Source organism: Oreochromis niloticus, linkage group LG4 (genome assembly GCF_001858045.2).
Source record: "Oreochromis niloticus isolate F11D_XX linkage group LG4, O_niloticus_UMD_NMBU, whole genome shotgun sequence".
NCBI lineage: Eukaryota > Metazoa > Chordata > Actinopteri > Cichliformes > Cichlidae > Oreochromis > Oreochromis niloticus.
In genome coordinates this window covers 12,509,175-12,530,293 of record NC_031969.2, presented here as the reverse complement: position 1 = coordinate 12,530,293, position 21,119 = coordinate 12,509,175, and the positions used below count along the sequence as shown (strand labels likewise).

Sequence of the window (21,119 nt, the reverse complement as noted above, 5' to 3'; positions counted from 1 at the left end):
TGTTGAGGGAAGATGAGAACATAGCAGGTTAATTGCATGCATGCTTACAATACACATTAAATCTAGCAACAGGCCTGAGCAAAGGCCCAAGTGTCTTCTGCTTCTTTTTGAGACCTGCGCCAATTCTGTCTACTTAGTGATTGATGACGAGGGTCCATTATTAGCCCTTAGAGACCCTGAAGCTTGAAGTTTATTACCTTAAAAGGCAAGTGTTATAGAAAAGAGAAGTTACATGTCTGTTTATAGTTATTAGAGATGTACAAGATGTACCCTTGTCTGTAAACAATGACTGTACACAATGTATTTTTGACCTGTATGTGTGGGCGTTAATTTTCTATGCTATAAAACCAGCATTCAATGTATTTTTGTCAGAGGAAGACACATGCTGATGTTTCCTCTCCAGTGTTAATAAACTCATCGTTTGATTGCACTTGTCTGGTGCCTCCGTCGTTTGTTGTTCTGGTCTCCAATTGATTGATCTCACACGATAGTAACCAACATCCCTTGAGTTTGCTTTTGCTGTTGCAGAACTTGAGGGAAAATTCAATTGGCCAAGCTTCACACTCATGCAGAGGTCTCATTTTGTTGATACTACAAGTTTTTGGTTGGGCAAAAAGAAAAAGAGCCTTATGTTTATATTTTTCGAGCGATGTGTTTAATCGGAAAAAAAACATTGAATCCTTTCACACTTAGTCTGCCATCACAGAAATCACTTCACACAAACCTGTGTGTATTTGCAGTTATTGAAAGTTTTCCTGAAACTCACTGCATGAACACACCTTCTTTGTGATGTGTACAGCTTTAGAGTAATCTAAATCCAAAGTATTAATTAAAGAAACCAAAGTATTCATCATAATGAATAAAACCCCACAAAGAGCACAATAAAGTTTTATTAACAACATTAATAATAACAACAATAATAATGTAACATTGTGTTGGAGACGCATATTAGAGGTAAACTGTAACATATTTTGAAGTAATACACTAATTGACTAACAGTGACCTTAACACTGATATGCAACACTGTCCTTAACGATCTGAAGGCACACAAAGAAAGAAGAGCTCGAAATATAAAAGTTCACCGTTTTCCATCTGAACTGAAATTATTGATGAAAGGAACAAGTTACAAAGTGCAGCTTCTTTAGCTTCATGCGACCATTAAGGTTTATGGTAGTTAAAAACACTAAAAAACTACGTGAACAAAACACTGGCCCCAAAACAACATCAGCACAAGGACTGTCCATGCTGTCCAGCACAAACTCCAGAGTGAGTAGCTGGAGATTCAAATAGGCGGCTCCATGTCCTCTTCCCGACTACTCGGGTATGACTGAAGTAGCGACTGCACTATAAGGTCCATACCGGCCAAATACATCTTTGCCCACCACAGCCGCACACACCCTGTGGCCAGGCTTGTACTTTCTGACCAGCACACACATGGGCAAATTCAAGGCCTTCACCTCACCGAGGATATTCCAGTCTGGGAAAACACCACTGCCCTTAACCTTTTCCATAGTTAGGAAGATCCTGCAACAGGGACAAAGAACAGAAAAAAGCATCAAAAGTGATTAACTTAAAGTCAAGATTACTAGTAAAGCCTAACAATTGACTGTTTCAATCAGGTGGTTACAAAAACTGATTGCAGCGTCACAGTGAGATCCTCATGAGGACCTTTTGCTTTTCATGTTGGTTGTAGGGCTGAGAAACTACACACTCGACACACAGTGATGAGTTCAACACTGCTTCTTACGTGTAACTGTCCATGGGTGGAGCAGAGGGGTCTTGCTCCATCACTTTCCAGAGGATAGAGAGGCCGCTGGGGTTTCTGATGAGGGCCAGATTTACTTCAAGTTTCTGAGGGATGCTATACGAGGCCGCTTCCATGTTCAGGACGGAGGGGAAGGGTCTAGAAGGAAGAGGCGGTAACGAGAGCCCGTTCTGAGGAAGGATGGAAAGTTAAGTGAGTGGGTGTGATGCACTTCAAAGAGTAGAGTGAACAAAATGGGTTTTCAGCATGGGTGTATTACCTGCTCTGAGTCAGTGTGACTGGGACTCCTTGTGGCGACAGGAGAGACACATTCTACTTTCACCTTTCGACTCTTCGGCTCTTCAAACTCTTCCAACTCTTCAAACTCTTCTTTACCGTTTTCTTTTTCTTGCTTAGCTATGCACTCATGCTGGTTTTACACATGTCAAAATGGAAAATGTCAGAAATGATTAAAAAAATGAAAAGACATTTAAAAGAACTTGAAATATTTTTTGCGTGCTCAAATAGCCTCCACACATTAATGTGTGGCAAAATAAATAAAATAAAACAGAGTGCATAGTAAAGCATCCCACCTTAAGCTGAAAAGGCCGTTGAGGAGTCAGAACTGGAGGCAGCCGCTCCTCATTTGAATCAGTCGTGGCAGCTGACATAATTTAACACAGATTATGTAAAATGAGAAGGAGGAGAAGGGAACAGACAGGAGGAAGTAGAAAAAGGGGGATTGGTTATAAAAATTAAAAATGGTTGACATTCACAAACATTTACTTGGATTGAACTTTTCTTCATTACCTTCATGCATCCTCTTTACTCCTCTTCTTGTGGTTTCCTGGGCAGAAAGAAAGCCACTAAATTAGAGGTGAAATTATTACGACAATAATAATAATATATGATAGTAATAATAAAAACAAGTGAGTAAGTAAAGCTTATTTATATAGCACATTATAAGAACAACAATCAAAGTGCTTTAAAATATAAAATATTAATATTGACCTCAAATTAAAATTATGCATTTTTTTTAAATTTATGTATTAATAATAATAATAATAATAATAATAATGATAATATCATCATCATCATCATCAGTAGTAGTAGTAGTATCATCATCATTATTATTATTAGTATTATTATTATTATTATTATTATTGTTATACACTACCAGTCAAAAGTTTGGACACACCTTCTCATTCTATAGTTTTTATTTTTATTACTTTCTACATTGTAGATACAAGCTAAAGACATTAAAATATATATATGTAGCAAGATATCTGGAATTATCTAGCAAAGAAAAAATGGATAAACAATATGTTTTGTATTTTAGATTCCTTTGATTTGTTGTCAGCGCTGCAAACCCTTGGCCTTCTCTCAATGAGGGTTTCACTTCACAGGTGTGTCAGGGTTCATTTGTGGAATTTCTTGACTTGTTAATGGGGTTGGGAGCATCAGTTGTGTTGTGCAGAAGTCAGGTTGGTACACAGCTGACTATTTAACAACTGCTAAAGTTTATATTGTGGAAAGAACCAATCAGCTAAGTAACGAGAAATGACAGTCCATCATTACTTTAAGAACTGAAGCTCAGTCAGTCTGGAAAATTGCAAAAACTCTGAATGTGTCCCTAAGTGCAGTTGCAAAAGCCATCAACCCAAACTTTTGACTGGTATTAGAATAGCTTAAAAATTAATATGGGCTACTAATTCAACTGAACTTTTGATCTAAAGTTTCAACCGTTTATTAAACACTGACTGAAAAATATAGAATGAAAAATATGTTTTCTGTTATTTAACAGCAATATCTACTATGATCTTAAATATGTCCCATTTATATTAACCTATTTTTCAGACCATAAGGCACACCGGATTTTAAGGCGCATTAAGCGAAACAAAACAGTCAGATAAGTCAAACTTTACTCAGTTCATTCTTCTTGCTTCCTCCACTTCCGAACCATTGATTCATTAATGTTCAATTCTCTTGCAGCTGCTCCATTCCCATGTTCTTGCAGTATATTAATGATTAACCTCGTATTGTGGATGGATTATCTCAGTTGTTCTCCTGACTGAAGTTTGGTCCGTTTACAGCATCCTGCCATGCGACTGCATTTGTCCCTAACCATCGGGAACCCTCACGTTAACTTTTATCCAGTGGAAAAAAGTTAGCATTCATCCTCCAGCTTCGCTGTGTTATGCTAACATAGCTGTGTCACTAGCGATCACGTAGCACGTCATTATATACCAACTAGTCCAACTTCAGTAACCCTACAAACGTCACTGCTGTTTAATTTTCTGTCTTCATTTATGTTGGAAGTGATAGCAGAGCTGTACGTTTTAATTTTTTCAGAAATCTCTCAGTCAGTACATGGTATATCATGTTTAGGTGGAAACTAGTGAGCTAACTTCCTGCTAACGTCTAACTCCATTAAATTTAATAAATTCTGCTTTCATGGATGTCTGGATATTAAACTTAATTGTTACACCTGGTAAAGCAGCAACACTGATCATTTTATTAAAAATGAAAGAATTTAGAGTTTTTAACTCTCAGTGGTGTCACAGTGTCCGTTTGACTTTGGGACCTGAAGCGGAGTTTGCACCCAGATTACTATGGTAGACGTAATGCTCCGACAATCCATCAAGTGGTGCAGCTTACCGAAGTCATACTAACACATTTTTTGACCGATTTTTAAGCGCTGTGTACCACATAAAATCGGTTCGAGGTCAATAAGCATAACCGGGAATTCATACATAGGCGCACTGTCAATAGTTGAGAAAATTAAAGGATTTTAAGTGCGCCTTATAGTGCGGAAAATACAGTATATATTAAAAACCTCTCAAAGGTCAGAAAGATAAAACCCCAACTATCTGACTGAAGAGCTCTCTTTAGAAAAAAAAAAGACCTCCAACAGATTCAGGATAAGGGAGGAGGCAGGCATCTGCTATCACCACTTGGGAGGGAAAGACATGATCCTGTCTTTATACACTGACAAAGATGCCAACATGCATTCTACTTGAATTACCTGCTCTGCGTCTCTATCAGTGTGTCTCGTCTTGTCACGAAAGATACCGTCTACTTTCACTCTTTGACCCTTTGGATTCTCAAACTGCATCAACTCCTCAACACCATTTTCATTTTCCTGCTTAACTTCGGGTTCCTTCTTTATGAACCCGACGGGTCCCTAAATTACAGAGACCAAAAACAAAGATGGAGAAATGAACTCAAGACAGACAAAGATTCAGCTGGTAGATGATTTATTATCTTATGGAAACAGCATTACTTTTGTGTGCTTCTGTAGTTCTCATAACTGGCATATACAATCACTGGTTACTTCATTAGACAACTGGGTAATCAGCCAAACCCATAGCAGCAACTTATTCCATTTAGACATGGTCAAGACAAACTGCTGATGTTCAAACTTGGCATCACAGTGGAGACGAAAGTTGGCTAGAGGGACTTTGAAAGTGTCACTGCCTTTGGTGTCAGACGGATTCATCTAAGTATTTCGGAAACAGCCATCTCTAAGAGGGCAAAAGGGATGCAGAAGAGCATCTCTAAACGCACAACAATCTAAACCTTATAGCAGATGGGTTATAGCAGCAAAAGACCACAGTGGCTGCCACTCATGTCAGCTAAAAACAGGAAACTGAGGTTAAACCAATACTGGAAAATACAAAAATGGGAAAAACGTTGTTGGCTCTAATGAATCGTGGCTTCTCCTCCAACAAAATGTGACGTAAACAACGTGAAGATATGAATCCATGGATCCTACCTTCTATCAATAGTTTGGACTGGTGCTGGTGTACTAGTGTGGGACACACACTGGGCCACTTAGCACCCAGTGAGCATTGTTTAAATGACACAGCCTCTCTTACTAATGTTTCTTTGTTCATCCCTTTATAACCCCGGTATAACAATCTTCCGATGGCAGCTTCAGCAGGATAACCCACCATGTCACCAACTTCAAACTAGTTTCTTAAACATCAGATCTCAATCCAGTAGAGCACCTTTGGGATGTGGTGGAACGGGAGATAGACATGCAACCGAGTAATCTGCAGCAACTGTGTGACTTATCATGTCAATATGGACCAAAATCTCTGAGCAATCTTTCCAGCACTGTGTCATGAAGAATGAAGCCAAAGCGAGACCAATCCAGTACTAGCAAGGTTTACTTAGTAAAGGGTCATATGAGTGTATGTGCAGTTATGTAATATTGCTTATTTTAAATCCTACCTCATACTCCAATGGGCTGGTAGGAGTTGGAGGACGCCGCTCCTCATTTAAATCTGCCATGGCAGCCATCAAAGCTTATGTGGATTATGTAAAATAACAAGTGACAGAAGGGATGGGAAATAGCAGGAAAAAGGATGAGTCATATTATTAAATTTCAGGGAATTATAACAGCTTATTGTGTACGCTTGTTGTATCTGCAGAGAAATAACGTTAGCACAAGCAAAATAAGACACGCATTTTAGATTCGAGGTACACAAACATTGACATGTATGAAACCAAAATATTCTTGTTTTACAAAGTAAAGACGTTTTATAAATGGGACATAACAATCTAAGAACATCTTAGTAAAAAATCATCTTAAAGGATCTGCATCATCGGCATGATAACAAAGATGCTAGCTGCCCAATTTGTGCCCCCAAAAAACTAAAAACAAAAACAAAAAAAAAATAGATATAGTTAGGAAATAGATATGCTAATCATATTGCTGCACAGATTTTTTTTTTGGTTTATTTGTTTGGTTTTCTGGGATGAGATATTGGTTATATCAGCACTGTGGATTAAGCCCCAACTAAAGTAGTCAATTCATGTAACTAAAAGTATCAAAATCTAAAAATATTTATATATATTAATCTATTTAAATATTTCCCTGAGACAGATTTGACTGGTTATTCTATCATTGGTGAAATAGAAGTATATCCCTTTCTTCTTTCGGGGTTCAAAATAAAAGCTAATAACTGGTAGCATTACCAGAATACATACTGAAATCAGTAAATCTCCATTTTCACATGTGCACATATGTTACACACATCATGCCCATCCATACAAATACAAAACTATACACCTTAACACACAAAAACTCCTGCACGTGAATAAACTTACCTTTACTGTCTGCACGCATCTTCTTAAGTGTCTGTCTTGTGATTTCCTGGATAGAAAGAACCAATCAACTTTGAATAAGAACCCCAATGCAGATGTTTAACTGTGAAATTTTGCCCTGAGACCTTTCAAGAAGCTGCTGACCCCAACAAAATTTTAAATCAATAAGTGATTTCAAACCATTTTTAAAAAACTGACTAAATAAACAATTACATATTTACCATCATTTGAAAGAGCTCTCCGTTCTTCATTGCATCTATTGAGAAATAAAATGGCATTGAATGAATATTAATTTCAGCAAGAAATGCAAATACTCAGTAGTATTAATGTGCTCGGTATGTTCTTACTCTGTGAAACAGTTTCCATGTCACTTTCTTCTGAATTCGCTCTGCGGATTAAATGAAATTGTCACAAAACTGATCAAATAATTCACAATCATAAATTCACATCAGGGTCTTAATTTTTAAAGATGAATAATATTAGAGCTGGTTCTACATACCTGACCAGAGAGGGCACTGCATTCTGAAAGTTAAAATGGTAAAACTGATCATGTTGCGCTAGGATTTTTAAATTAGTGCATGTACACAGTGAATAGTGTTTCAATATTAAATTCCATAAAATTACTACTTAGGCATTTATCATTACACTACAAGCAATAAAGTGTATAAAATGTGATTAGTTGTACTGTGCATTTTGTCTTTGTTACCTTTTTTTGCATCTCTGTCACATAGTCAATAGCAGCTTCTGCTTTTTTGGACAATATTTTAACTCGAGCCTGTGGAAAAAAAGTGTGTTAGGGTTTGTTTGGATTTTTTTTGGTTTTTTTTATTTTTTTATTTAAACACTACTTCGTCTTAGGCCCCAATCACACAGGCCTAGAGACTGGTTTGGCAACTGCCTGGAAACCACCGATCGCTATGAAAAAAAAAAAGAAAAAAAAATCCCCAGCTTCCCCAGTGGAATCACCAGCTTCAGTCATGCAGATCAGTTAGTAAAACTGGCATCACATTGTGGGAGGTTACTTGCTGTTGCTAGGTGAAACTAATTGGAAAGAGGTATATGGTTCGGCACCAAAAACCTCCGTGATTCCTTCAATGGCTTAGTTTGGATGCAAGACACTGACTTATTTGCAGCGCCAACTACTCGCTAAGCAGTACCGAAACTGTAAGGAGTACGACAGCAACAGGAAATTAAGACAGCTCATCTTCAAGAAAAAGGAAAAGTTAGACTTTTTGAAAAGCATTGGTTTCAGAGATATTCAAAAATACAACTTTTATGTCAGGGTTCACACTTCTTCAAGTTTCACTCCTGCTCATTTTTTAGTCAGCAAGTGTTAGGAGTCAGGCCGTCGTCTCCCATGCAAACTACAGGCAACCATGGCAATCTGGTAGAGACCAGAGAAGGTTCTGTGGCACAGCGCCCTCTTTACGGACATTTTTACCAATTAACAGCAAGCAACCTGCCACAAACACTTGTTAAATAATCGGTGAATAAACAGTATTTTCCCCAAGTAACTGGAGTTGCAGACTCTCTAGACCTGCAAAAAAAAGGTGAGCACACAAATTCAACTCGATTCCCTCTAATCAAGAAATAAACTAAGAAACAATATAAGAAAGCAGAGCTTAAGAATAGATGCCCAAAGGTTTTACCACTTGCTCTAAAATTTAGGAACAAATGCACAAAAAAAAGAACATGACAGACCTAGAGACTGATTTTAAGATAGCTTGGTGACATTAAGACAGGGAAGCATGAAGAGAGACAAGAAGAAAGACCGGAAAAAACAAGAAAACAACAATGGTCGGCGATGAATATGTCCACACATGAGACAGGGCATTAATTAAAAACTGGACAGATATGTAAGCATGTGCAGTACTGACCTCAAGTTTTTCAATGGACCTTTCAAAGTTCACTCCATTTTCAAGCTTTTGAATACTTTCTATTAAACCCTGGAGTTTAGTTTCAGTTGCAGTAGGAACCTCCTGCTCCATCAGCTTTTGCACCTGTATGCAAAAACACATGTATACTGCTGTGTTCAGTTTTCAAGTGAAAAAAATATATATTTTGTAGCTGTCTTGCACACACAGCATATTTATGATCTACAGATTTTCAAGGCTCTTTCAGGAAGGGGCTGCGAAGGTAATCTAAAAGCTACGGCCTGAATGTCTTGAGGTAATTTACAAAAAGTCTTGTTTACATCATTGTTCAGGAGTAGAACATTTTCCCCTTAAGCGTTCCCATAATAGGGTGCCCAAAATTTTAGTCATACCATAATTAATAGGAATCCACATAGGATCAAGTAATAATGCTTGTCTGTTAATGAACAAAAAATACAGTGTTTTGACTGTTTGGTTCTGGTTTCCTTATCTGGTAAGGAATGTTCACTTCCTGCCCTTTATGGGCTCACCTATGCTTGTATATGGTGGACCGTTAAAGGGGTTAAGTCATATGGGGTGAGGGGAGATGACCCTTTTATGACTTGAGATATTGTTAAAAGGTTGTAACCAGGAAGTCACATATACAAACACACATAGACACGCACTCACATGCTCGCACATGCATGCACACACACAGTGCCTTAGCTTTTATAACACCATATGGGTTTTACAATGGGGTGTTTGTGCTTTCACTGAATAAAAGGCTGTGAGGGAAGGCTGGAGTTTGAAGTTGGCTGGGATCAGGTGAGGAGCTTGGAGCTCCAAGATCCTGATCGGGATGCAAGTAAAAACCGATTGAGCTCCGATTGCCTTGCTTTTGTTCACGGTGATAAGTCTCTGAGCTAGCAAGGCCTGTGAGTGCAGACCTAACACAGTCACACAAACTCCAACGTTGTTTCTTACGTCTGACTGGGAGAAGTCCACCTTCATGTTATTGGCTCTAGCAAAAGTTGGAGTCAGGGGCCGCCTCTTCATTCTTCATCCAGACGCACAAACAGAACATTAGTTAGTGGCGTGTGTTACTCTGCATCGAGTAGCAAGAGTGTAACTCATGGAAATAGGTTGTGCTTTGCAGAGAAAGAATGAAAGATACTTGCATTAAAACAGTTTAAAATGTTGCCCATACCTTGCAACATTTAACATATTACATGTATATTACCCATAAGCCGTTTCCAATCATGATCATCATGCAATGAAAACAAGGTAAGACATTAAGTTCAAGAATGAAAAGTATCTGAATATTGCACTTTGCTCCTAAAATCCATTTACTGCCTCAAGAAAAGGTTCATAGCAGAGGTGTCAAACAAACAGCCTGTGGGCCAAAAGCAGCCCACCAAAAGGTCCAGTCCCGTTCACTGGATAGCTTTGGAAAATGTTTACATTTCAAAGAAGGAGGGCATAAAATTGGGATGCTTAACTGTATTTTGATCAATTTTAAAGTTTTCTTACTCCTTTATAAGTATTAGCCTCTTATTTCTTTATTTTTTACAGTGTAAGCTTAAAAGCCCTGATGCGGGCTTCTTCTATTTATTAGTGCTGCAACGATTCGTTGACATAATCAATGTTGACTATAAAAAAATTTTCGAAATATAATTTTATTGTTGGACGTCTTAATACTAATACATCGTAAATGTGTTTCTGTAAGTGCAGCACACTACAGGAAGCTACTAGGACAGTATCATCGATATCGTCTGCCAAGACTGCCCTCAATACTAACGAAGAAGAACGCTGTACGAACGGCAAAATGGAAACTAAGAATTGTTAAAAATCTGAAAGCATTTCACAGAAAAAAAAAAACAAACTTAAATGCAGACAGCTTTCCATCTTTGACAGCAGTACTACAGTGCACGAGCATTTAATACGCCGGTGTTCCAGATCAACTGGCGTTGGTCGAACAGATGTGTGGCAGCTGCTACCGACAAACCAGCAAAAAAACGCCAAATGTGTCATCTGTGACACTTGTGAGGTTATCTCAAACACACTCCGTCAGTCTTGATGCCGTTGAACAACAAAATGTTTAAAAATGACGCGAGTTTACCTGGTGATATCCTCATGCGCGACGCGATCGCGAAAACAGCAAACAATTCACAGGACAGCAAGAGTAAATGATCGGGAGACTTGTCGTCGTTATCGTCCCCCTCGCACGTTTTATTTCTCCGGTTTCAGCGTTTTTGCTTCACAACTAAAGCGTGCAGTTTACTTTGTGTGCACTAACATGGACTCGAGTCAACCAGCGCCACCTCTGGCCAAGTGCCACAGCCTACAGCCAGATCAACTTGTGACACACATCTGCACCACGTTTGAATTCGTTTCATGCACAACACATTTGTACCTTTCAATTGTGTCTGTTTGTGCGTCATGCAAATAAACCTTTGAAAAGAATGAAATGATATCATATATTTATTATTGGCCTACATTTGTACAAAATTCCAAATTATATACACAAAGTCATAGAAATCACCACTCCAATTGGTCATCATGATTTTTTTTCCAAAACTTGCATATGATCTTCAATTTGTAGCAGATCCACTATCACATAGCGGCTGGAGCAGTCTCCAATGGAGGTCAGTCCACTGCTGCCACCTGTGGCCAAGTGCCATAGCCTACTACTAGATTAACTTGTGACACATCTGCACCTGCTGCTATGATCACATTGAGGCTGAGTGGCTGCACTTACCCCTGGTACATCCAAATCTACCCACAAACATGTTGAAAGATGCAATCCCAGCAATGTGGAATGTCAACACTAAAAACAATCAGTAAGCAAAGACAACAGAGATCAATTTTTTCTGTTTATTTAGAAATGACTGCCACACATCTGTTCGACCAACGCCAGTTGATCTAAACACCAGTTGATCTGGAACACCGGCACCCTGGAGCTGTGACGTCAACTCTGATTGGGTCAGTTTTCAGGGGTTACGTTTTTTTAGCTAATGAGTGAAATGTGACAGTAAAACATTAAACAGGAGTAGCTACACTGTCTCCTAGCTCGTTTTCTCACATTAATATTATCGTTTATTGTGAATAGTAAACCTCTTCCACCTAGGGCTGCTCAATTATGGCAAAAATGATAATCACGATTATTTTCACTGAAATTGAGATCTCGATTATTTGACGATATTTATTTAATAATAACAATGTATTGAATAATGGCTTTAAAGATTGTCAAAAAATAATATAAAATAGTGTGCAAATACTGATTACAGTGCAAATGTTTGCAATATAAAAAATAAATGAAAAATGTAAACATCTATGTTTAGTGAACTTCAAAATACTGTACAATATTTGATCCACGTCTGACTCCGCGAACCCATAATGTTTCCACCAATGTTCCCTCAAATATTTCACGTGTCTGAGCGAACACACAAACTCCCTGAGCGATCCCTTGGACCACTGTGAGCGACATCAGACGTGTGCACTGTGGTTATGCCAGCATCTAATCCATCCAAGTTACATGGTTTATTAAAATAATCAAATTACAGCATTTACATTTATGTTAGACTACTTTTAATTAACTGCTTTAGCCCACTTACAATGAAAATTAAAAAAATCCTGTTCATGACCTGTGTAGTATGTTAACACTATTGGAAGTAAAAATAACTTGAACTCCAATTTTGAAAACACAACTTACTTTCTTTTCTTTTTTTTCATAAAGCTCTGACTTGTATTATGAGTCTGTGGTCTGGGAGAGAGTCCTGTAACTCTCTGTCTGCCAAATACAGTATATAATGACCAATGTTGGGAAATTAATTATATAATTACTTCTTCAAAAAAGTAACTCAGTTTGGCAAACAAAGTTTTTTGCAGCTATTTATTTTTTTTAATGCAGCCAAGGCGTTTTTTTAAATAAACATTTCAAACTATTTACAGAACAATCAGCTGTTCTGCATCAAATCTGATGCCACACAAATCATTTGTGCCACTCCAAAAAATAATTTCTGTCCCCTATGAGATAAAGGAGAACAACAGCCTGATACCTGCAGGCCTGACAACAGGAGATGTATCACTCCTGTAACACCTGTAACATTCAGCAGCCCCTCATTGTTCTGACACACAGCAAAACTATTGACTACACTACACACTAACTACACAAGATTTGCGCTAAACGTCTCAAATCTCTCACATCTCAAAACACCGCCGTCACTCCTAAAACTTCCCCCCGTTTCTTAACAACTAGATGCCATGTCGCCATATCATTTTTTGATTTGTCGACACGGTACTTTTTTCGACCAATAGGAAAGGGTGGGGGGGTTTTTGGTTTTGTTTTTGCTCACAGGCGGAGAGTGCTTTCGAGGTTTTCCTTATAAAACGCCGTTTTTACCATTTCTTCCCGCAGTAAATATAAATAACGATAGTATTCAGGAAGAAAACGAAACATTGCATATATTTTTATCATAACTCTGGTTTTACGTGGCCTATCAACACAATTTAAAAACTGCTATAAAGTCCACACTTTTTCCATCAATTGTTCCGTCTGTCCTGCTCACATCTCCAATGGTTGTACACGTTGTCATTAACGTGGCTTCACTCCACATCAGCCACGCCGCTATTCCAGCTAAAAGACCGGTGTCGGCACATAAGGACGCTGTCATAGCCTGTCAGCCACGTTGATTGCCTGCGTATATACGAATGTGAATCGCATTATTGGCTGGACTATAGGATAAGGTGGCATCATTCTAATCCCATACAGGAGCAGCCAGTCACTTACTGACTAACACTGCAAAACAGAATTGTTAAAGTTTTAATTTTAATTTCAATTCAGGTTAGATTTTTTTTGTGCACAATGCAGATTTTCTGTGCGCAGAGACCGTGCCAGCAGTGCGCAATTGCGCACGTGCGCAGCTTAGAGGGAACATTGGTTTCCACACCACTGAAGTCGTTTTACCTCTCTTTTCAACCAACGGCATTCTTTCTTCAGCAGCTATTATCCTCTCCTCTCCAAATAACTTCTGCTTTGCTTTCCGAGCTTCCCTCGGGTCCTCTTAACTGTTGTGACGCGTGTTCGAAACCCAGAGAGGTGCGCTCGATTTGCCACACGGAGCAGCGCGAGAGTAAAGCACGAGGGAGGTGCTAATAATCGGCTCAGTCATTTTTAATGATCGTTGAAAACCCAGATCGTAATCTAGATTAAAATTCGATTAATTGAGCAGCCCTACGTCCACCTAATGTTAGGTTGTTAATCTGTGAGTTGGGCCATATCAGTAATTAATCATAAATGTAATCAGTTAAACAGTGTAATTGGCATTGAACAATACACTATCTGAGAAACTATCATAGACAACCAAATTTGTAAGTAGTAACGGTCTTTTCTTATTCTGTTTTGTTCTGTTTTACACTGAAAAAAATGTTTTTTTGGCCCTGTAATTATTATTTCAATTATCTATATAAATTTTACAAAAAAATACAAATTCAGTGCTATTACTTTAAAATAGCAGTTTTTCTTGTAGTGCATTACTTGAGGATTGTTTGTAATTATGTGTCCTCAGTTTTGTATGTAAATTGAATCATTCGATCCAAGTAATATTCACTAAACCAATTCATTGGCTTAATTAGTTGATATTTCCAAGTAAAATGTAATGGAGTGACATCAGTGAATATGGCCACCTTCTCTGCATTCGGAGCATGACGTCAAAGCCCCTCCACACATTTGAGCGGTCTTTCTTCAGACATACCATGGTCCACATTTCGACGGTTGGCAGACTTGACGGAAACGGGAAGAAGTGGAACCATGAATGTAAGTTTTAAGCGGAACAAACTTTGTACGTTCCTGTTGGCTCACCAAAGCAGCTGCGCTAGCAAATAGTGTATTTTCCTGCTAGACTTGCTGACTAACTTTCCTGGCAGGAGGTATGTCCAGAATTTCCCACAGCACTTTACAGCTTAGATGGCCACCTAAACAACACACGCCTGCTGCCTTAACTAACGTCTTTGTGAATAAAACGACCACGGTCCAGTTTAAAATAATTGCTGCACCGCTGCCATGAGGTGTATTTTGAAAAAAAAAACAAAAAAAAAAAAAAACGATGTACGCACTCGATTTCACTCAAATCTTCATATTGACCTGTTTTAAATTTGACACCAAGCTGACATATGTAAAAAAAAAAAAAAAAAAAAAATTTAATATCAGTGTGCATCCTTGAGTTAGTAGAAATTAGTTGAAAAGCATATAGATAACCTTTTTTTTTTTTTTTTTTTTTTAACAGAACATAGGACCTTCTGACTGCTAATTTGAACTCCACAAGGTAAGATCACATTAGTAACGATTAGGTTTAACTTGTCACATAATTTCTTTGTGTGGCAGTTTGGTTTAATTTTGAGATGGTTAATTTGTCTGTTTAAGGTGCCACAACATGAGATGGATGTGTAAGATATGTAGCTTTGAGTCAGAGAAGAGGTTGGGATTGTTAAAACACTACAGACTAAAGCATGGAAATGGTGGTCGCAGCCAGTCAGTCCCTTGTCTTCACACTGATTGCCCTTGCTCGTTTAAAACATTTAATGCCCTTAAGACCCATTTGTCTCGACACCATGTGAAGATGGTCACACAAAGTGGACCTCTTTCATCAAACGTTCGAGAGACATTTGATATTACAGGACCATTCACTGTTATGTACCAGGACATGGATTTCGACGGTCAGTTCTTCACTTTGACCTCGATTGAGGAAGTACAAGATAAAGCTAACCTCAAAGTAGTAAAAACTGAACCAGTAATCTTGAGTCTCACTACTGTGGACATGTCAGAAGTCGAATCTCCAGTTCCACTATCTACAGAAGCAAGCTCCTCCTCATCTGTATGCGACACAATCCTGTTGTCCTCCCCAGATGAGAGTGGACCATCCTACAGGTCTAAGCCATGGCCATTTAAGTTTGAAATACCAGACTTCTCTTATGATATAGACCTTGCACTGGAAGCAGGAAAGCAAGCTTATGAAAATGATGGCACACTTTTGAACAACCCAAGCGTAACTAGTAGCATTCTTGAGAAGCTTGCAGAGACTATATTTGGCTTCACAGCATATCCAACTGGTGTCCAGATTTTAGCTGTTGCTGAAGCCTTGGTAGCAAAATACCCATGCCTCAAAGAGCCAGGGTCTTTTAATGCCCTATATGGTTGGCAACAGAGGATAAAGTATAAAATGGGCAACTACAGGGCAAAGTTAAGAGGTCGCCAATTAGCCATTCCAGAGCTCATATCAGTGAACACTCCTGACCACTCGGTGAGTTTCACGTCTTTGTAAATGCAAGTTTAATGCGTTTTAGGAAGGATTGTTCCAGTGCACCTATGCAGCCATTGTGGAGGTGGGGGTGTGCTACCACAGAAACCAAAAAAGCTCGGGCCAGCAGCATGTGTCCAAATTTCAATCAAAATCGTTCGATTTCATCATAAACTGAAAACAGGGCTTTAAGTGTAAAATACTGAACTTGTCCTTTAATCTGATCAGTGTCTGTGTTGGCTGAAACTGTTCTCCTGATCCTGACACTGTGGCCACAATTAACAATTTATGCACATGATTGTCTCTACAAGTGTATACAAACCTGTCATCTCTCCCTTAATATGCGCTCAAAAGCAGAGAAATTTACAGAATTTTCAAAGTGACCCTCTGAGTGCAGCGAGATCCCTTCCTGCTGCCCATAGACTCCAATACAATTATTTCCCAAAATATTACTCTTGTGTGTGGGAATTCCTGTCCTTGACTGGTTAATATTGTGATAGGAGGTACTGATATGTTGCGAAAAATTCATTTGCATGTCCAGTGATGAGGCAGAAAACTTTCCTCACTGGGCAGAGACAGTTTCTGGACCCACAGATTATGACATGCACTGGACTCTTGTCTTAACACACATCGTTGAGAAATTCATGTTAAGTTGCACACTTCACAACGTTAGAATGTAGCTGCAGGCTTACATTCTCCATGGGTAACTTTCTGTTTACATCTGTATGTGCTGTTATGTATGTATGTTACATATGTTATGTTTTGTATTTTCTGCAATACATTTTCTTTTTGTGTTTAATAGCATCATGTCAATGGCAGAAGGGACATTATCATTCGTTGCTTAGTTGAGTATCTTGGAGAGAGTGGAGAGGAACTGATCAAAGACCATCAGGTATCTGATGATCATAATGACTGTATTAAAATTATTGTCTAACCTTATAATCTGGTCTTCACTTGTGATGATATATTGAAGGTCAAAGATTCTCTACACTTGTGATGTTTTTTTAAAAAAGACTCAAGATTAATATTTTTAATCAGGCTTTTAACTAATTTCTTAAATCTTTATGCTCTTACCCTTTATTTTTTAAATCATATTTAATCTTTATCTTATCTGCCTTAAACTTTAACTTGCCTTTTGTCTGATTTTTTTCTGACTATTTAACGATCACTTATTAACTTTATTTTATGAGCAAAAGAGTATTTAATTTGATTATACCTTTATAACCTATTTTAATGATTTAATGGTTCTGGTCTACCAACACGCGTGCCGTCCCATGGACAGCTCCAGGCTGGATGGCCCCCAAAAGTGATTTTCTTTGTCTCAGGGTCAGCCTCTGTGAAGCACGTTCTGTAACTTTACGTATGAAAAGTGCCATATGAATATTGTTTGATTTGAGTATACTAAATTGAGTATACCTCTTTTTTATTTTTACATTTTTTTCTCTTAACCTTTTCTTTTACTTGGAATCTATTCTAGTTATTTCTAATTGTGGTTTGTTTGTTTTCACAGGACGTCAGCCAAGAAGCATTGAAAGAGGACTGCAGTAACCACATGATGAAGATCATCGTAATCCATCCCAATGTGGCACAGGAAAACCAAGATCCTGTGAACGTGTCGGTCATCATTGAGGGGACAGAAATTCTGGAGGACTGCGGAAGTGTGACAAACGCTTGCCTGCTGCTCATGGGTGTCATCTATGCTGTCAACTTAAGTTACCCACTGAAACTGAAATATACGTTTGAGGTATTTCAGAAGCTGTTTCTTGAGCTTGACATCCTTAAAATGTCACCAAAGGTCCAGTCTCTCCACAAGAAACTTTTAGCGTGAGTGTTCCAGTGTTATTTGTGCTTTTGTCCAGCACAATTAATTTGTTTGCATTTTGTCTGTTTTCTGACAGTAATTTCAAGTGTTGCTCAGTTTTATACAAGTTCTTTCTGTCCTGAACGTTCTGAGAATGTCTGCAAAGGTAGTGATTGCAACTGTTAATGGACAGAGTTGATGTATGTGTTCTGAAAGTTGATTAGAAGAAAGGGGACAGTGCACACTGAGTTTTTGAATAGCATGTTTTTTTTTTTTGTATATGTGTATATGCTCTCATTTGAAATTGGCGAGCAAGAAGTTCTATGGCCATGTTTTTTGTGGTTAATGTTATGTAGATATTTTAAATATATCTATGCCATTTCAACTGTGAAATAAAAGTGTCCCTTAAGCTGCAAATATTTGTTTTGGAAAATATTGATTTATTATTTAATAGAATAATAAAAATATTTATTCAATTCGATTAATATTACTAGTACATTCATAATAAATATTACTTAATAATTACATAGAATATAACAAAGAAAAGATGAGTAAGAAACACAAAGAAATATCAGCAATGTTCACTTGGGTTTTGTAATTGGATGCAATGGTATTCTGAGTAAAAGTTACAATCTATAGATGAGTATTGCCAGTGCAATTTACTTGTGTATTTCACATCAAAAATAGAAGGTTCTAGTAAGTAAATATTACTTAGAAATAGCCCGAGTAAAGATTACAAGCACTTTGTGTGGAAAAAGTTGCCTAGCTTTTTTTAAGTAAATGTCACTCCAATTTTTTTTCAGTGTAGTATTAAGCACAGGCGTATAGATGAGTTTGTCCTGTACAGAGGCTCTTGCACCTGTCAAATGGCTGAAGTCATGACAGACAGCATCATCTCAAAGATTAGAGCAAGCGTCACTCCAGAGCATGTCCACTGCAATCGTGAATTTATGAAATTAATCATCTGTAAACTTTGTTAACTTGTTACTTTGGACTGGAAAAATACGTTTATTTTAAAGCTTGCCATTTTTAATTTCTTATTTGAACTTTTTTTTAATTAAATACTACTAGCACTTTAATATGTATTACCTGACATTTGATATTGTGGTTGGTTTGTTTGAACTGTTGTACCAAGTGTGAAATAAATAAATAAATGACATGAAATGAAATGAAATATTGAGTAATCCTATAGATTAATTTGATATTTTTTCAATTCATATGTTTCCCAGATCGTTATTTTAATTTGCTCTGGGACGAGACGGAGTGATATTCACAAGTGGGCAGACTTGAGCAGGTGAGGTATGGAGGCTAGAACAAGTTAGATAAGAGTTACTGAAATAATCGTTGACTAATCAAAGAGAAATTGGCAGATTAGTTGACTACCAAAATAATCTTTAGTTGCAGCTAGGGCTGCTCAATTAATCGAATTTTAATCTAGATTACGATCTGGGTTTTCAACGATCATTAAAAATGACTGAGCCGATTATTAGCACCTCCCTCGTGCTTTACTCTCGCGCTGCTCCGTGTCGCAAATCGAGCGCACCTCTCTGCGTTTCGAACACGCGTCACAACAGTTAAGAGGACCCGAGGGAAGCTCGGAAAGCTAAGCAGAAGTTATTTGGAGAGGAGAGGATAATGGCTGCTGAAGAAAGAATGCCGTTGGTTGAAAAGAGAGGTAAAACGACTTCAGTGGTGTGGAAACATTATGGGTTCGCGGAGTCAGACGTGGATCAAATATTATGCAGTATTTTGAAGTTCACTAAACATAGATGTTTACATTTTTCATTTATTTTTTATATTGCAAACATTTGCACTGTAATCAGTATTTGTACACTATTTTATATTATTTTTTGACAATCTTTAAAGCCATTATTCAATACATTGTTATTGTTAAATAAATGTGACTAACCTGCACTCCTATAAATTAAACGGTCTCAGGGATTAAATATGCAGCTTCTCTACACTCACAGAAAGGGGAACTGTCAGAAGTTGTGCATTTTGCCAGGTTCACTACTAGCGAGCTTGGGCTGAATGTTTGACACCTATGGTTAACAGGAAGGCAGTCCACCAATCAAAGCGCATTCAGGGATCTGAATCTTTTTACATCAATACACTGGTGGCAAAACAAGCCGCAGGACAACCAGTAGCTACACAAACAAGCCACAATTATTCCCAAAGCCATGCTACTGCTGCTGAGGTTAACTCACTCATCAAGAAGCCACAGGAGCGCTTTTAAAATGCCAATCCAGTGTTCACTCAAACATGCTCCCTTGTCGTGCCTGTTGCCTATCGGCTTGTGCAAAAAGAGCTAGCACTTCCTTAGTCTGGTGGAAGTTTGATCCTGTGATGCTGACATGTTTCACTAAACCTGCAGTGTCAAGAACGATTAGATAGCTACCATGTGCCAGCAACAACCGCCAATGTAGCTTTTTGTTTTTTCACTCCTATGATGCTGGATTCATGATTCAGGACTTCAGAGTTGAACACCTCTTATCACTTGATACAATGCTCCTAAAGGATTTTTCTGCCATTAAAATTAGATAACGCTTCTTGGATGAGAAGTGAAACGTCTTCAAGGAAACTTAAAGAAGTCCAGACGCTTTTATAGCAACGTTAAATAATAAAATATGAATAAAATATAATTTCACAAATAAAAGAAAGCATTGTACAAAATGTATTTAGAGTATTGGTTCTAGTTTTCCCAGTAAACCCGCTGAGTATGCAGTGATACAGCGCTGAGCTCCGTTAGAGCTACCGGTGTCCTACTGTAAAAGTCTGATGATACAGGAAGCCGTCTGTGAGGGTTCCGTTATTACTCCTACTAATAATAATAATTATATAATTTCATTTTCTTTGCACACAATGCCAACTTTTTTCACTCTCGCGTAATGTTGGATAATGTAATGATGCTTTAAAAGCAAACAAACAAAAAACCACCGAATAATGAATCTGATAAAAATGGATTAAACCTCTCGCTAACTTTTAGCTATTTGAGACCACTGGAAACCAGTCTACTGGTTAGCAAACCATTAAAAAGCAACAGAGTCGCTCTTTGTAGCCATAAAGGGCCGCTATCATATCCTGCCGTAGTTTCGAAACAGAGAGTTAAAAATTAAATGAGCGTTTATAGCCACGGTACCTTCTGCTGTGCTTGATTTCTTCTTCGCGTTCTTCGTCTTCTTCGTCTTCTTCTTATTGGCGGCTTGGAAAACCCGCTTAGCGCCACCCACAGGATTAAAACAGTACTGCAAATCAAGTGTTAACAAGCAATGAGTCTTTCACATCACTGCGGAGGAATTTTAGCCCACTCTTCT

The 21,119-nt window shown here is 38.0% G+C and overlaps 1 protein-coding gene and 1 long non-coding RNA gene across 5 annotated transcripts; one reads left to right on the top strand and one right to left on the bottom strand.

Moving 5' to 3' along the window:
- Window positions 1-871: 871 nt before the first annotated feature.
- atf7ip2 (activating transcription factor 7 interacting protein 2) lies at window positions 872-21,080 on the bottom strand. 4 transcript variants are annotated; one of them, XM_005459439.4, is made up of 15 exons: window positions 20,945-21,080; window positions 9,694-9,766; window positions 8,734-8,856; window positions 7,563-7,631; window positions 7,356-7,378; window positions 7,204-7,244; window positions 7,078-7,112; window positions 6,860-6,905; window positions 5,981-6,054; window positions 4,770-4,928; window positions 2,555-2,591; window positions 2,338-2,408; window positions 2,025-2,174; window positions 1,748-1,935; window positions 872-1,524 (listed from the first exon to the last, which is right to left on the bottom strand). In XM_005459439.4, exons 2-15 carry the CDS (start codon window positions 9,763-9,765, stop codon window positions 1,314-1,316), a joined length of 1,299 nt encoding a protein of 432 aa, XP_005459496.1. In that variant the 5' UTR covers window position 9,766; window positions 20,945-21,080; the 3' UTR covers window positions 872-1,313. The 4 variants fall into 4 exon arrangements, with proteins under 4 accessions (XP_005459496.1, XP_019213988.1, XP_019213987.1 ...); XM_019358443.2 differs by lacking the exon at window positions 20,945-21,080 and adding an exon at window positions 13,676-13,698; XM_019358442.2 differs by lacking the exon at window positions 20,945-21,080 and adding an exon at window positions 10,829-11,037.
- Window positions 13,907-17,827, top strand: LOC109194309 (uncharacterized). The gene is made up of 4 exons (XR_002062048.2): window positions 13,907-14,524; window positions 14,994-15,032; window positions 16,807-16,896; window positions 17,515-17,827. It is a non-coding gene; the product is annotated as an uncharacterized LOC109194309 (long non-coding RNA).
- Window positions 21,081-21,119: the final 39 nt, after the last annotated feature.

Coding starts and splice junctions, on each gene's coding strand:
- atf7ip2 (XM_005459439.4), bottom strand. CDS start 9,765: ATGAAGAGGCGGCCCCTGACTCCAACTTTTGCTAGAGCCAATAACATG. Junction 8,857..9,693: donor TGGACTTCTCCCAGTCAGAC/GTAAGAAACAAC, acceptor TTTTGCATACAG/GTGCAAAAGCTGATGGAGCA. Junction 7,113..7,203: donor CATGGAAACTGTTTCACAGA/GTAAGAACATAC, acceptor ATTTCTCAATAG/ATGCAATGAAGAACGGAGAG.